Source organism: Chaetomium strumarium (genome assembly GCF_033439665.1).
Source record: "Chaetomium strumarium strain CBS 333.67 chromosome Unknown B0T15scaffold_3, whole genome shotgun sequence".
Taxonomy (NCBI): domain Eukaryota; kingdom Fungi; phylum Ascomycota; class Sordariomycetes; order Sordariales; family Chaetomiaceae; genus Chaetomium; species Chaetomium strumarium.
Window position 1 is genome coordinate 60,636 of NW_026944431.1, and position 13,870 is coordinate 74,505.

General features: G+C 58.3%; 6 protein-coding genes across 6 annotated transcripts; 5 read left to right on the forward strand and 1 right to left on the reverse strand.

The window, feature by feature from the left end:
• On the forward strand, positions 1–1,541 carry B0T15DRAFT_393323 (cytidylyltransferase family-domain-containing protein; the record flags this gene model as incomplete). Its single annotated transcript, XM_062864681.1, has 4 exons — positions 1–147; positions 202–583; positions 634–1,439; positions 1,494–1,541. The coding sequence occupies 4 exons, from the start codon at positions 1–3 to the stop codon at positions 1,539–1,541; spliced, it is 1,383 nt and encodes a 460-aa protein (XP_062722058.1).
• A 224-nt stretch (positions 1,542–1,765) lies between these two features.
• Positions 1,766–3,502, reverse strand: B0T15DRAFT_136359 (3-ketoacyl-CoA thiolase). Its single transcript, XM_062861816.1, has 4 exons — positions 3,344–3,502; positions 3,104–3,284; positions 2,472–3,048; positions 1,766–2,414 (listed from the first exon to the last, which is right to left on the reverse strand). The coding sequence occupies exons 1-4, from the start codon at positions 3,406–3,408 to the stop codon at positions 1,990–1,992; spliced, it is 1,248 nt and encodes a 415-aa protein (XP_062722059.1). The 5' UTR covers positions 3,409–3,502; the 3' UTR covers positions 1,766–1,989.
• A 1,135-nt stretch (positions 3,503–4,637) lies between these two features.
• B0T15DRAFT_136306 (glycosyl hydrolase catalytic core-domain-containing protein) lies at positions 4,638–6,086 on the forward strand. The gene is made up of 2 exons (XM_062861815.1): positions 4,638–5,408; positions 5,460–6,086. The coding sequence occupies exons 1-2, from the start codon at positions 4,771–4,773 to the stop codon at positions 5,806–5,808; spliced, it is 987 nt and encodes a 328-aa protein (XP_062722060.1). The 5' UTR covers positions 4,638–4,770; the 3' UTR covers positions 5,809–6,086.
• A 295-nt stretch (positions 6,087–6,381) lies between these two features.
• Positions 6,382–8,077, forward strand: B0T15DRAFT_394526 (major facilitator superfamily domain-containing protein; the record flags this gene model as incomplete). The annotated part of the gene is made up of 4 exons (XM_062864730.1): positions 6,382–6,468; positions 6,652–6,855; positions 6,925–7,097; positions 7,150–8,077. 4 exons carry the CDS (start codon positions 6,382–6,384, stop codon positions 8,075–8,077), a joined length of 1,392 nt encoding a protein of 463 aa, XP_062722061.1.
• A 292-nt stretch (positions 8,078–8,369) lies between these two features.
• Positions 8,370–9,366, forward strand: B0T15DRAFT_551952 (uncharacterized protein; the record flags this gene model as incomplete). The annotated part of the gene is made up of 2 exons (XM_062870282.1): positions 8,370–8,608; positions 8,684–9,366. The coding sequence occupies exons 1-2, from the start codon at positions 8,404–8,406 to the stop codon at positions 9,364–9,366; spliced, it is 888 nt and encodes a 295-aa protein (XP_062722062.1). The 5' UTR covers positions 8,370–8,403.
• Positions 9,367–9,684: 318 nt separating this feature from the next.
• B0T15DRAFT_393756 (glycoside hydrolase family 43 protein) lies at positions 9,685–11,352 on the forward strand (the record flags this gene model as incomplete). The annotated part of the gene is made up of 1 exon (XM_062864702.1): positions 9,685–11,352. One exon carries the CDS (start codon positions 9,685–9,687, stop codon positions 11,350–11,352), a length of 1,668 nt encoding a protein of 555 aa, XP_062722063.1.
• Between the last annotated feature and the right edge of the window lie 2,518 nt (positions 11,353–13,870).

A 13,870-nucleotide genomic window follows, 5' to 3' on the forward strand; every position in this document is an offset into this window, starting at 1 on the left:
ATGACGGGCAGATCGCGCCGGGGGGTCAAATTCCCCCACGCCAAGCACAACGGCCACGACGGCCGTCGTGCTAGCTTCAGCGATGTCAGCGAGGAAGGGTCGCCGGCGAAGTTGAGAGGCTCTGGGACCCTCGAGAACATAGAAGAGGTGCGTCCGTCTGCGCCATATTTCTGTGCTTCCGGCTGACCTTCATGGCCGCAGAAAACCCAATCGCCTGAAGAGCAGCAACAGTCCGAGTACGAAAAGAAGAAGGCCAACTTCATCACGCGCACCTTCTGGACCCTCGTCATGATCGCCGGATTCTTCGCCGCCCTGTTCATGGGCCACGTCTACATCCTCGTGATCATCACGGCCATACAGATAATATCGTTCAAGGAGGTCATCGCCATCGCCAACGTGCCGAGCCGTGCGCGCGACCTGCAGTCTACCAAGAGCCTTAACTGGTACTGGCTGGCGACGACCATGTACTTCCTGTACGGAGAGAGCGTTGTCTACTACCTAAAGCACATCGTCCTGGTCGACAAGGTCCTGCTGCCCCTCGCGACGCACCACCGCTTCATCAGTTTCATCCTCTACGTCTTTGGTGGGTGTCTCTCTGTGCAAGCTTAGATACAGCACTAACCCTGCATTTAGGCTTCGTGTTCTTCGTCGGCTCGCTCAAGGCCGGCCACCTCAAGTTTCAGTTCTCGCAGTTTGCCTGGACGCACATGGCGCTGTTCCTCATCGTCGTGCAGGCCCACTTCATCATGAACAACGTCCTCGAGGGCATGATCTGGTTCTTCCTCCCCGCGGCGCTCGTCATCACAAACGACATCTTCGCTTACATCTGTGGAATTACGTTTGGTCGCACCCAGCTCATCAAGCTGTCGCCCAAGAAGACGGTCGAGGGCTTCGTCGGCGCCTGGATCATGACGGTCCTCTTCGGCATCGGCCTCACCTCGGTGCTGCTACGCTCCAAGTACTTCATCTGCCCGGCGACGGACCTCGGGGCCAACATATTCACGGGCCTGGACTGCGACCCGAACCCCGTGTTCATCCCGCGGACCTACTCCACGCCGCAGCTGTTCTTCCTGCCTGACAAGTACCAGGTCAGCGTGACCATGGCACCCATGCAGATCCACACCTTCTTCTGGGCCAGCTTCGCCTCGCTCATCGCCCCGTTCGGCGGCTTCTTCGCCTCGGGCCTGAAGCGGACCTTCAAGATCAAGGACTTTGGCGACTCGATCCCCGGCCACGGCGGCATGACCGACCGTATGGATTGCCAGTTCATCATGGGGCTGTTCGCGTTCATCTACTACCACACCTTCATCGCTTTCAAGCGGTCCTCGGTCAGCCACGTTATGGAGTTGGCCATCATGGAGTTGACGGCCGACGAGCAGATCGAGGTCATCAAGGGCGTGCTGAAGTACCTGAGTAACCAGGGTGTTGTCGAGCCCGAGGTATGTTTTACCGTTCAGGAAGAGGACCGTGCTTTTACTAACACAGCGGTACAGACGCCCGCTTCGTTCGACAAGCTCCTGGCAGCGAGCAGGCACATATGAGAGTGGCAGCTGGGAGTTGGTGGTTACTGGCCGCAACCCGGACGGTGCATTTTCCCCTGGCGTTCGGTTTCAACAAGCGGAGCTCGGGCTTCCGTGTATGTGTTATGAGATGTCCACCCTTCTGTGACCCTGGGTAGCACCATATCAGTAATTTGCAAAAGTTGAATGCCATATATGTCGATGTAAGGTAGCTATTCGAGATAATGCGGGCAGTTGGCGTGAATATGTGAGAGGACTGTAGCACTGAAGAGCATCTCTTTTGTCCGTCTTGAGGAACCTGGTCCCTGCGACATCCTCGAGAGTCGACCGGACTGCACAGATTTCCTAGGATCCCAGATGGTGATGGAAGAAGGGCCTATTCCAGACTCCGGCCAGGCTAGCTTAGACATGCAAGGGTTATATATACAAGCAGAGTTCATCTCTCATCATCCCCATCACGCAGCCCCGCTCATTGCTCATTCACAAACAACCCGGCCATGCCCATGCCCGTGCCGATGCACATGCTGGTCAGCAAGATCTTCTTGCCCGTCCGCCGGCACTCGCTGAGGCCTGTGACGATCTGGCGCGCGCCCGTCGCGCCGAGCGGGTGGCCCAGCGCGATGGCGCCGCCGCGCGGGTTCATCTTGGCCCAGTCCAGGCCCAGCTTGTCGCGGCAGTAGACGGCCATGCTGGCGAAGGCCTCGTTGATCTCGATCACGTCGACGTCCGCCAGCGACAGGTTGTGCTGCGCCAGCAGCTTCGGGATCGCCACCGTCGGCCCGATGCCCATGATGCGTGGCGCCAGGCCGGCCACTGTCGAGCCGACGTATTTCGCCAGGATCGGCTGGCCCAGCTTGATCGCTGTTGACCGCTTCATTAGGAGGATTGCGGCGGCTGGTCTCGGTTAGCGGTGGGTGGAGAGAGATGAAGCCAAACGGAATTCGGACTCACCTCCATCAGTAACCTGGCTGGCATTCCCACCCGTGGTGGTTGGGCCCCACTGCGGGAAGGCGACCCGGATCTTGGACAGGCCCTCGGCCGTGGTGCCCGGCCGGATGCCGTCGTCGCGGGTCAGCGTGACGGACTTCCACTCGCCGTTGGCGTCCTTAACCCGCGTCTGGATGGGCACGATCTCGTCGTCGAAGAGCCCCGCCTTCTGGGCTCGCTCGGCGCGCTGGAAGCTCTCGGCCGCGTACTTGTCCATCTCCTCGCGCGTGATGCCGAAGTCGCGGCTCACGTTCTCGCTCGTCCACCCCATCGGCTGCATGCTGTCGACGGCCTCCTGCGAGTGCTTGGTCACCTCCTCGTCGAACGGCTTGTCGAGGGCGTCTCCGCCGATGGTCATCTGCTCGGCGCCCATGGCGACGCCGATCTCGATGGACCCGGAACTGATGGCGTGGGCGATGTCGGCAACGGCTTTCAGGCCGGAGGAGCAGAAGCGGTTCAGGCTCGACCCGCTCGTTGTGTTGGGGAAGCCGGCGGCCAGCATGGCGGCCCGCAGCTTGTACGCAGCCTTGCTATCCGAGACCTGGAATTCGTGTCAGCAAGATTGGGCGTCTTTATCCGAGGGGAAACCTCCGCACATTTCCAAGGCAGATATCCTCCACGAGCGCTGGGTCTAGCTTGCTCCGCTCCCTGACCTCCTTGAGCAGCGCGTATACCATGTACTCGAGGGAGGTATCCTTGAAGCCGCCCTTCTTCGCTTTGGTCAGCGGGGTTCGGACGGCGAGCGTGATGACGATGTCGTCGGCATTCTTAGACGTGCTGTTGTCGAGGATGTCAGCAATGTGAATGGTGAGATCCCAGACAGACGGGATACATACATTTGGGAGAGCGCGCTGCCCGGGGACAGGTGCTTGAGGATCGAGCCGAGCCGTTCAACCGCCATTGCTGCAGTCGTGTGCGTTAGGCGGGAAGGAGGTATGGCAACTGCAAGTGAGGCGGCGTGTAGGTTGAAACAAACCGTTGACGGCTCAGATATAGGAGGCAGCGACGTTGCCTTTGGCGGTGGCCATCGCAATGTGGGGTCCGGGTTGCCGAGGCATCTCTCGGCCCTAGCTGTTCGTTCGTTCAGTGATCATGCACTCGTGGCGCTGGGGTAAACTGAACCGAGCCGACAACGGTCTCGGCTCTGCGGGGAAGAAAGCTCCCCAGCCGCGGGAACGCCAACGGCACGCCGGCTCCACTGTCGGCAGTTGCAGGCGCCGCTTTCATCCGACATAAAATTCCGCGGCAGCCCTGCAACGTATGCGCTGGCCTTCTTGAACTGGATCATTGTGGCAGCGGCTCCATACATCTACGGATGTACAAAGTTGGTCGGTCGCCGCGCTCAAAGTTGTCGGAAGCTTTGAGCAATCTTGAGTCCTGCCAGTGATGGTTCGTACTGGGCGCAGTCAAGGTGAGGAAGGTGCGATGGCCGCATGTGTCCACCAGCACCTACCTCAGTAATAATTGTCTGGCTGTGGAGGCCGGACCTCACTGATTGATCAACAAACATTCTACCATACGAGTACGTTGACATACCGGTTAAGTCTTTCGCTTTGGGCAAGGTAGCCGCCCATCGTTCAGTGAACTTCTCATCATCACCCTGTATTACAGTTCCACCATCAGCTCTATCGATCTTATCTGTCCGCAGGGTCAGGGAGTGCTACGGAAGTAACCAGCTTCGGCGTTTGCCCCAAGAGCTTTTGTCACCCTCGATCGCCCATCTGCAATTCGACTCGCTTCGACTGGACCTGAATCCAACATCGTGTTGCGACGTCATCCCGGAGCTTCCAAAGATATGGCTGCAGCTTCCATTGGCCGGCACCCCTGCACAGCTGCTTGTGGCTCTCGCTATCGACAGCCAAGCCCGAGAGGTGAAGCGGCTGCAGTCCGGCCCCGCCGGGCGTGGGCAGCGAGCATTGGCGTTCCTTGACTTCAGCTCGTGTTGAGCAAGAAAACTCAGCCGCGCCTTGCGGGACTTCAAACCTGAATTGACCATGTCTTCTTTACATCGCGGTTTTTGTCTTCCTTGACAACTGCTTCTGCGCGACGTTGGGTTGTCTGCCGATGAGTCACTCGTTTTTCCCTAAGTCGGCGGTAATAACGGAGACAAGAGAGGAAGCTCTACTTTGGCCCCTTGCCGATCGAGCCGGAGCTGTGTTCAAGGAGGACAGCATTCGACGCTTCTTCTACGGCAGCTAACCGAGACCCTGCCGGTCGAACGAGGCCTCGACTTCCGGGACTAGAGCGGACGTGCAACTGCACCATGCTGCCGTGCTCCGCGGCCCTCGTGGCCCTATTGGCGGCGCTGCCTTCGTTCGTCCTCCCCGCGGCGGCGGACTCTTCCTCCAAGCGCGGCCTGGTGCACACGCCGAACGAGACCACGCGGGCAGACGACACCATCTGGGTCCAGAAGCCGACCGACCTGACCTGGTACTACAACTACAAGCCCGAGCCCGAGTCCGCCTTCCAAGACATCCCGCAGTCCGAGTTCGAGTTCGTGCCCATGCTGTGGGGGGCACCCGCCAGTCTCGACGACACCTCGTTCCTGTCCACGGTGAGGAGCCTGATCGAGGACAAGAAGATCAACATCACTCATGTGCTCTCGTTCAACGAGCCCGACGGGCCGTTCGCATACGGGGGCAGCAACATGGAGCCTGCCGATGCGGCGCAAGTTTGGGTCAAGAACATGATCCCGCTCCAGCAGATGGGCATCCGGGTGGGCCTGCCCGCGTGCACCGGAGGGCCTGGGGGGATTCCCTGGCTACAGAATTTCCTGAGCGAGTGCTCCAAGCTGGTGAGCACGGGCGACAAGACACAGAACTGCACATACGACTTTGTCACGATCCATTGGTATGGCAACTTTGAAGGGTTGGCGAGCCATATGGGCCAGTACTCGGCGACGTGAGTCCAGATCTCCTCGAGAAACCCTGAACCTGGGCTGATGGTTTGCAGCTTCCCCAACAAGACCATGTGGATCACCGAGTACAACATCGACAACCAGGACCTGCAGACGACGCAGGCCTTCTTCAACATGTCGGCCGACTACTTTGACCGCCTGGACTTTGTCGAGCGGTACTCGTACTTTGGCGCCTTCCGCAGCGACGTGTCCAACGTGGGCCCCAACGGCGCCATGCTCAGCGCCGACGGCAACCTCACCGACATTGGCGCCTGGTATCTCGGCCGACAGGCCACTGGCGTCCAGCCCAGCCAGGGCGAGTCATGGGGTTTCCGCTCAGCGGTCCCGCATGCGAGCGTGGCGCTACTTAGTGCCTGGTTGATCATGCTACTCGTTGGAGTTTGACCAGCACCCTCTTCACTTGAGGTCGTGCACGGCATCGGTGCCTTTGGCTGTCTTATTCTTTTGGTCATTATTTGCCATGTATACCAACATATGCTCTGCTCATGTCCATTTGTCCACGTGTACAACACCATTCAGATGTCTCATACGGTGGTTTCCGTACATCAGCCGATACCCGGTCTCGCCTGGCAAAAGGGGCTTGGACATGGAGTTGTGATCAACAGAAGTTGGAGACAGTAAATGCGGCTAATAGACTCTGTACGATATTCGGCGCGGCCAAACTCTATGGGGACCCTGAGATTCGTCGGAGGAAAAGGCACTATTGGTGCTTGTCCAACCTTGCCTCACCTGCCCAGTTCGATCTTTCATGGACGCCAGTAAGACATGCTTCAAGATTGGATGTGTTCACTTGTCTGTCGCCTATCTCTGCGCGCTGAATGGAGGAAAGCGTTGTCTCATATCCGATAGGCCATCGTGAGAAGTTATATCTTGAGTCTCTGGCAAGTACTAACGATGTAGGTGATCTCTCCATACTCGATCTCAGTTCGCCACGCACTCATGATGGATAATTTCGCCATGAAAGATGCCTTGGCCGGCCATGTGATCGTTCAGGAGATCGAACCTGCATCCAGCAGGCCCCGAGTGACGTTGACGGAAGAGGATGTAAGGTTCATCACTTCTGGGCTGTGCAATACCGTCGGTTGAGCTAACTGCATGTGACAGAACAGACGGATCCGCCGGAAAACGGACCAAGCCATCCTGACGGTTCTTGTCTGGGTCTACTTCCTCCAGGTAATCCTTCCCCCGACCAGTTTACTCAAACAGACACTCACATGGAGGTTACAGGTCCTTGACAAGATCGTCCTCGGACTCAGTGCCATCTTCGGCCTGCAAGAAGACACCCACCTGACGGGCAACCAATACTCGATCATCGGCTGCATCGCGCCGGCCGCGCAGCTGGCGTGGCAGCCGTTCTCGTCCATCCTCATCGTGAAGGTGCGCCCGCGTCTCCTGATGCCGGCCATGGTGCTGGGCTGGGGCATCGCGCAGGTGTGCGTGCCCGCGTGCCGCAGCTTTGCCGGCCTCGTCGCCACCCGCTTCTTCCTGGGCCTGTTCGAGGCCGGCTGCCTGCCCCTGTTCTCCATCATCACGGCGCAGTGGTACCGCCGGTCCGAGCAGCCGGCCCGCGTCGCCGTGTGGTACAGCACGCACGGCCCGGCCACCATCGTTGCGGCGCTGCTGTCGTACGGGCTCGGGCATGCGAAAGGGGGGGCTTTGGCGCCGTGGCAATGGTTCGTATATGACCTTCTCCTGAGTCTGGCACAGGAACTAATGTGTTTCCAGGATCTACCTCGTCACCGGCCTCCTGACCATTGTCACCGTGCCCCTGATCTACTGGAAACTGGATGACGACGTCTCTTCGGCCCGCTTCCTGACCGTCGAAGAACGCAGCCAAGCACTCGAGCGGCTGCGAGCGAACCAGAGCGGGTCTGCGTCGCGCGATTTCAAGTGGACGCAGGTCGTGGAAACGTTCGTGGACATCAAGTGCTACCTGTTCGCCGCCATGTCCTTTGCCATCAGCTTCGGCGCCCACGTCGCAAGCCTGTTTGGGCCGCTCCTTCTCAGCAGCTTTGGCTTCGGCCACTACAGAATAACCCTCCTGAACATCCCATTTGGCGTCCTCCAGTCGACCGCCATCCTCGTGGCGGCGTGGGCGGCGTCCAGGACGCGGTGGAAGTCGCTGCCGCTCGTGACCCTGCTGGTCTTCATCCTGAGCGGCTTCGTGCTGCTCTATGTCCTCCCGCACGGCCATTCCCGTCTCCCCGGCCTGCTCGTCGGGTACTACTTCCTCGCTTTCATCGTCGGCTGCAACAACACAGCCGTATCATGGATCCTGGCCAACACGGCCGGGCAGACCAAGAGGTCGGCGATGATGGCGCTGTTTAACGCGGCGTCGTCCACGGGCGCCATCATCGGCCCGTTGCTGTTCGACTCGGCCGACGCGCCGGCGTACCGCGCGGGGCTGCGGAGCACCGTGGGCGTGTACGCGGCCGTGATCGCCGTCGTCTTGCTGCAAGTGGCCACCCTGATGCTGCTGAACAAGCTGCAGGCGCGGCGGCGCGTCGCGAACGGCAAGACGGCCCGCATCCACGACCACTCCATGGAGGCCCGGTATGTGGACATGCGCTTGGGGAATGAGGAGAGCGTGGGCGGGCGAGCGTTTGCGGACTTGACGGATCGGGAGAACGATGAGTTTGTCTACGTTTATTAGGCGAGAGGTTCGAGTTCCGTCGATCCTTCTGTTCTTCAAGTGGGATATCACAAGGTCTTCGGGGCGGGCCGGAAGAACACCCGGGCCGTCTGCTCTCTCTTAGATACGCTCAGGTTGTGAGAAAGTCCGGGTATATACCTAAGGTACCCCGCTCTTGGTCATGAGCAGGCAGGCAGCAGGCAGCAAGCACCTCTTATAGTGGTTAAACGTATAAAATATCTGGGTAAGCCTGTGTATCCTGCCTCTCCGTCCATGCGACCTCACTTTTGCGCATCATTTCACGCATAAAGCAAACGTCACCCTCCCCCACCAGGTTTCTTTATCCCATGGCACGTACGAAGATGACAGCGAAGCGATACAGACGTGTCACGACCTTGACGCGATTTCATCTACCGCGGGAGCAGGAGTGGCCAACGTGGCCCGTTGACCACCCGAATGTGCATATCGGCCCTCTTGCGGACGTGCAAGGTGCGTGGAAGCTGAGGGTGGGAAGAATGGTCGAAGAACCGGAGCAGGCTGCCTATATCATCGGTGAGTGGTCATTAGTAAGCCTGAGGGACACGATTTCGCATTTTTGTGACTGACATATCGTCCGGCGGGAACTAGAATGGCGGGACCTGAGTAACCTGGAGGATTTCCTGTCCTCTCCTGCCTGCGCTCAGTTTCTGCGTAACCTCCCTGAAGAAGTGTCTGACTCTGTCAAGTCCAGTTCCTCCGCACTGGGATCCCTGACTCTAGAGGATGCTCCGCCGGCAGCTTCGCGGTTTCTCATCCTGGAAGAGATTACCCACATTCCCCATGGGGAGGTGGAGGGCCGCATAACGCTCAACGCCTTCTTGGTAGCGGGAAAATGCGTCCCCTCCACTGGGTGGCCTCCGTATAAGGCCCTGAGGGAAGTGTTTGGCAGCTTTCAACCGCGCGGCTCAGAGTTCATCAGGGGTCATGGCGCACGGTGGGGCGCAAGGTGGCAGCAGTACAAGACAACCTGGTTCTGGGTGCTTGCGGAAGACGGGTGGGTGGAAAGTAAGTTTGGAAAGAAGTCGGAGCCGGACCAGGATCGGACCGTCATCTGTGAATTCCACCGTTGGCCCCGTGAATGGGGCGTCACCCCGGAGCACGAGGAGGCGTCGGCGGCGGACCCGCAGGCGAGGGAGTCGTGGAACGAAGCTGTGGCCAAGGTCATGCCTCCGGTTACGGCTTGGGTGCAGGAACGCTGGGACATCCGGAAAGTGCCGCTCTTTGATCCTGAAGAGGACATCGATCTGGATGATATTGAACATGAAGAGTAGCTGCGAGGATTTCCAGTGAAGACTACGGATCTCTGGAGCTACGAATGGGCGGGTTGGAGTGATAGTTTGCAACCGTACTGGTATTTCCAGTCGATTACACACCTGATGACACTCTCCGGCCCGCAACTTCCCCACGCACCAGGCCAAGCTACCCCGAGCTGCCGTGTAAGCCGGCTAAATTCAGAGTGGAGCGATCCCGATCCTCCCTCCCCTCTCTCCTCTCCCTCCACGAGAATAATATTTAAGTACGCTGTCCTACCGGAGTATCGGCTTCACGATTATGCTGTTCAGCACACTGCAGGAAACAGAATCGCCACCATGCCGCTGGTCCGCAACCCCATCCTGCCCGGCTTCAACCCGGACCCGTCCATCGTGCGGGTGGGCGAGGACTACTACATCGCCACGTCCACCTTTGAGTGGTTCCCCGGCGTGCAGATCCACCACTCGCGCGACCTTGCCAACTGGGAGCTGGTGGCGCGGCCGCTGAACCGCAGGAGCCAGCTGGACATGCGCGGCAACCCGGACAGCTGCGGCATCTGGGCGCCGTGCCTGACGCACGACGGGGAGCGCTTCTGGCTCGTGTACACGGACGTCAAGCGCAAGGACGGCTCGTTCAAGGACACGCACAACTACATCGTCACGGCGCCGGCCATCGCGGGGCCGTGGTCCGACCCGGTGCACGTCAACTCGTCCGGCTTCGACCCGTCGCTGTTCCACGACGACGACGGCCGCAAGTGGTTCGTCAACATGCTGTGGGACCACCGCCGCCGCCCGCGCCTGTTCGCGGGCATCGCACTGCAGCAGTTCGACCCCAAAGCCGGGAAGCTGGTTGGCCCGCGCAAGAACATCTTCCCGGGCACCGAGCTGGACCTCGTCGAGGGCCCGCACCTGTACAAGCGCAACGGGTGGTACTACCTGCTCACGGCCGAGGGCGGCACGGGCTACGAGCACGCCATCACGCTGGCGCGCTCGCGCGACATCTGGGGGCCCTACGAGACGCACCCGCACAACCCGCTCCTGACGTCGGCGCACCATCCGCACATCGCCCTGCAGCGCGCCGGCCACGGCGACATCGTCGACTCGCCCGACGGCAGCCAGACCTACCTGGTGCATCTCACCGGCCGACCGACGACCCAACTGCGCCGTTGCGTCCTGGGCCGCGAGACGGCCATCCAGCGCGCCCACTGGGCCGCCGACGACTGGCTGTACGTCGAGAGCGGCCTGCCCGACGCGCCCAACGTGCCTAAGCTGCACGTCGAAGTGCCGGGCACGTTCGACGAGGCCAAGTACTGGGCGCCGCAGCGGTACACCTTCTCATCCGAGTCCGGCCTGCCGCAGGACTTCCAGTGGCTGCGCACGCCGGAACCGGAGCGCATTTTCCGGATTGATGACGACGGGAAGAAGCTGGTGCTGATCGGGCGCGAGAGCGTCGGGTCGTGGTTCGAGCAGTCCCTGGTCGCGCGGCGGCAGACGCATTTCTCGTTTGATGCCGAGACGGTGATTGATTTTGCCCCCGTGGATGAGCGGCAGTATGCGGGGCTCGTGGCCTACTATTGTCGGTTTAACTTTTTTTATCTGACCGTTACGGCAGACGCGGACGGGCAGCGCGAGCTGCTTATTATGGCGTCTGAGGCGTCGTTTCCGCTGGGCGGGCTGAGGTTTCCGTTCCCTGAGGCGGTGCGGATTCCGAACGAGGGGAAGGTGAGGCTGAAAGTGACGATTCGGGGGCGGGCGCTGCAGTTTTGGTATGCCCTGGTGGCGGAGGGGGGGGAGGAGTGGAAGAAGGTTGGGCCGGTGTTTGATGCGAGTATTTTGTCGGATGAGTGCGGCGGGCACCAGGTGCATGGGAGCTTCACGGGTGCGTTTGTGGGTGTGGCCGCGTCGGATCTGAATGGGACCGCGGCCGAGGCGAGGTTTGATTATTTCGAGTATCGGCCGGTGCAGGACAAGAGTGATCGGTATGAGCTGAGCGGTCAGGCGAACTGATGGGTTTGATAGGGAATCTCATGGAGTTCTCGATTCTCCTGGGAATACTGTTACAAATCACAATTCCGTCCCGCTCATGGCCTTCCTTTTGGTTCCCATTCCACCTCGTAAAACCATCTCCGTCAGAGACCAAGAACTCGTCCTGGCAAACTGGAACGATGGGCTGGTTGCCGGAGAGATGTCTCCCTAGAGAGTATTGATAAGTAAAACTAATGAGTAGAGCTCTACAACCGGAAAAGAACGGCCCTAGCGGCCGACTTAGAAACGACAGGTGGGTACAATCCAACAAAAATCTCCAAGGCCCATCGCGGGCAATGTCGTCCCTCGGTTCGTTGGCAAAAGCCGACAATAGTCATCCCCATCCGGTCATCATCTTGCTCTGCCCACGGTTCAACCTCAAACCTCGATCATCCAAACTCTCGCTTTATGCTGGTGAAAAAAATGACTCCCAACTTCCTTCGCGGGGCTTCCTCCTCGAGCGTGACATTCGCCTTCACCATCTCCTCACTCCAAAAGCGGACCCCGATTCAGCGGATACGCGGCCACTAATCTCGTTATGATCTCCCAAAGAAGCACCCTCCACCCCCCCGCCCCCCTCCCCCCCAAAAAACCAAACCAAAACAGAGTTATTCCTCAAGTACGGATGTCCCTACCAAAAGAATCCGCTCACCGCTCTGATATATAGCCGGCAGAATTAGCCGGTATTTACAACAGCTGTATTCGGTCCCAATTAGGAAGGGATAAACTCCCCCGCATCGTACATCTCTTTCCATCATCATCCTCTTCAACGAACCTCTTTTACTATGGTTTACCATGATATAGCTACACGCGCTCAAGCGCTAACTCTCAAGTTGATTGTTCAGCTCGATAATAAGCAGGTGGAAGAGCTTACTGGCATTAAGCCGCGGACTCTTAACGACCTTGCCGATAGAGCTCTCGCACGTGGCTTCGACCCAAATGTCTCCCCCCCTATCATCCTCGACGAACATGTCTGTGATGCTCCAAAGACCGGCCGTCCCTCGAAGAAAGGCGATAATAAAGATGCTGTTCTTGAGAAGGTCCGCCAGAGCCGGTTCGGCCGTGAGATGACATGCGCTTATATCTCGGCGGAGTTAGGCAATACCATCTCGCCAATGACTATCTGGCGTATCCTCCGTACTGCTGGGATGAAGAAGACGAAACCAACACGCAAGCCTGGTCTAATAGAAAAGATGAAGAGAGATCGGTTCGAGTTCTGTCTTCGCTTTGAGCATTGGACTCTCGAAGATTGGAAGCGAGTTATCTGGTCTGACGAGACATCTGTCGTCTTAAACCATCGCCGGGGTGGTTACCGCGTTTGGAGGACCCCTGAGGAGAAGTTCGTCAAGTCTTGTATTCGCGAGCGCTGGAAGGGATACACTGAGTTCCAGTTCTGGGGCTATTTCTCATACGATTCAAAGGGGCCATGTCATATTTGGCATCCAGAGACCGTGCAAGAGAGGAAGGCAGCCGAGAAGGACCTCGAGGAGCTGAATACAAAGCTAGAACCCATCCTCCGCGAGCAGTGGGAGCTAGAAACTGGAATGAGGCGCTTGAAGCTGCGGAATCAAGGCGGACGAGCTCCTCAATGGAGGTGGGATACGAAGCACGGCAAGCTTACACGACGAGAAGGCTCTGGCGTTGATTGGTATCGCTACCAGAAGGAGATCCTGATGAAGAAGCTCATTCCATACGCCAAGCAGTATGGCCCAGATGCTCTTGTTCAGGAAGACCTAGCACCTTCTCACGCCCACCACGCACAAGCTACAATCTTCTCAGCGGCTGGAGTATCAAGACTCGTCTGGTGCCCCAACTCCCCTGATCTTAATATGATCGAGCCGTGTTGGCCGCATCTAAAGCGGGTAATAACAAAGAAGGGAGCTCTAAAGAACAAGAGCCAGGCAGAGATAGTCTAGAAACAGGCGTAGGATGATCTAGAACAGTGGAGGATACAACGTTGGATTGAGAGGATCCCGCACCATATCCAGGAGGTCATTCGCTTGAAGGGCGGGAACGAATACGCAGAAGGGACGTCAAACAAACGCCGTCAAGATGTTGTTCTGTCCCCCGGGCCTAGCACTGAATAACTTCACTGTTTCCTAATAGAGTAGTAGATTCTGGAGAGATGGCAGGAGGTAATTACCTTACACTTCTTTACAAGTGTGGTGGTCTTGGCGCTGAAGGCGGTGAGCGGGTTCTTTTGGTAGGGACATCCGTAGTTCATATCACTCGGGAATCTCCTTGATTAGTGTCCACATGTATTTCTCCAACTTAGCAGCGCACTTGGCGTAACGTATTTTATAAGCGAGCTGCGCACTCTCCACTCCCCTACAACAACTATCCTCAATTGCAAGACAACAACACTAAGAACTGACTATAATTACATCAGAAGCAGCTGAATCAGACGATTCTACAGCCTCTTGGCAAGTGCGGGCATTATGGCCAGGCTTACCGCACACACCACAGCACCGAACCCTCGTACGCGCCCCCCCTGTACTAC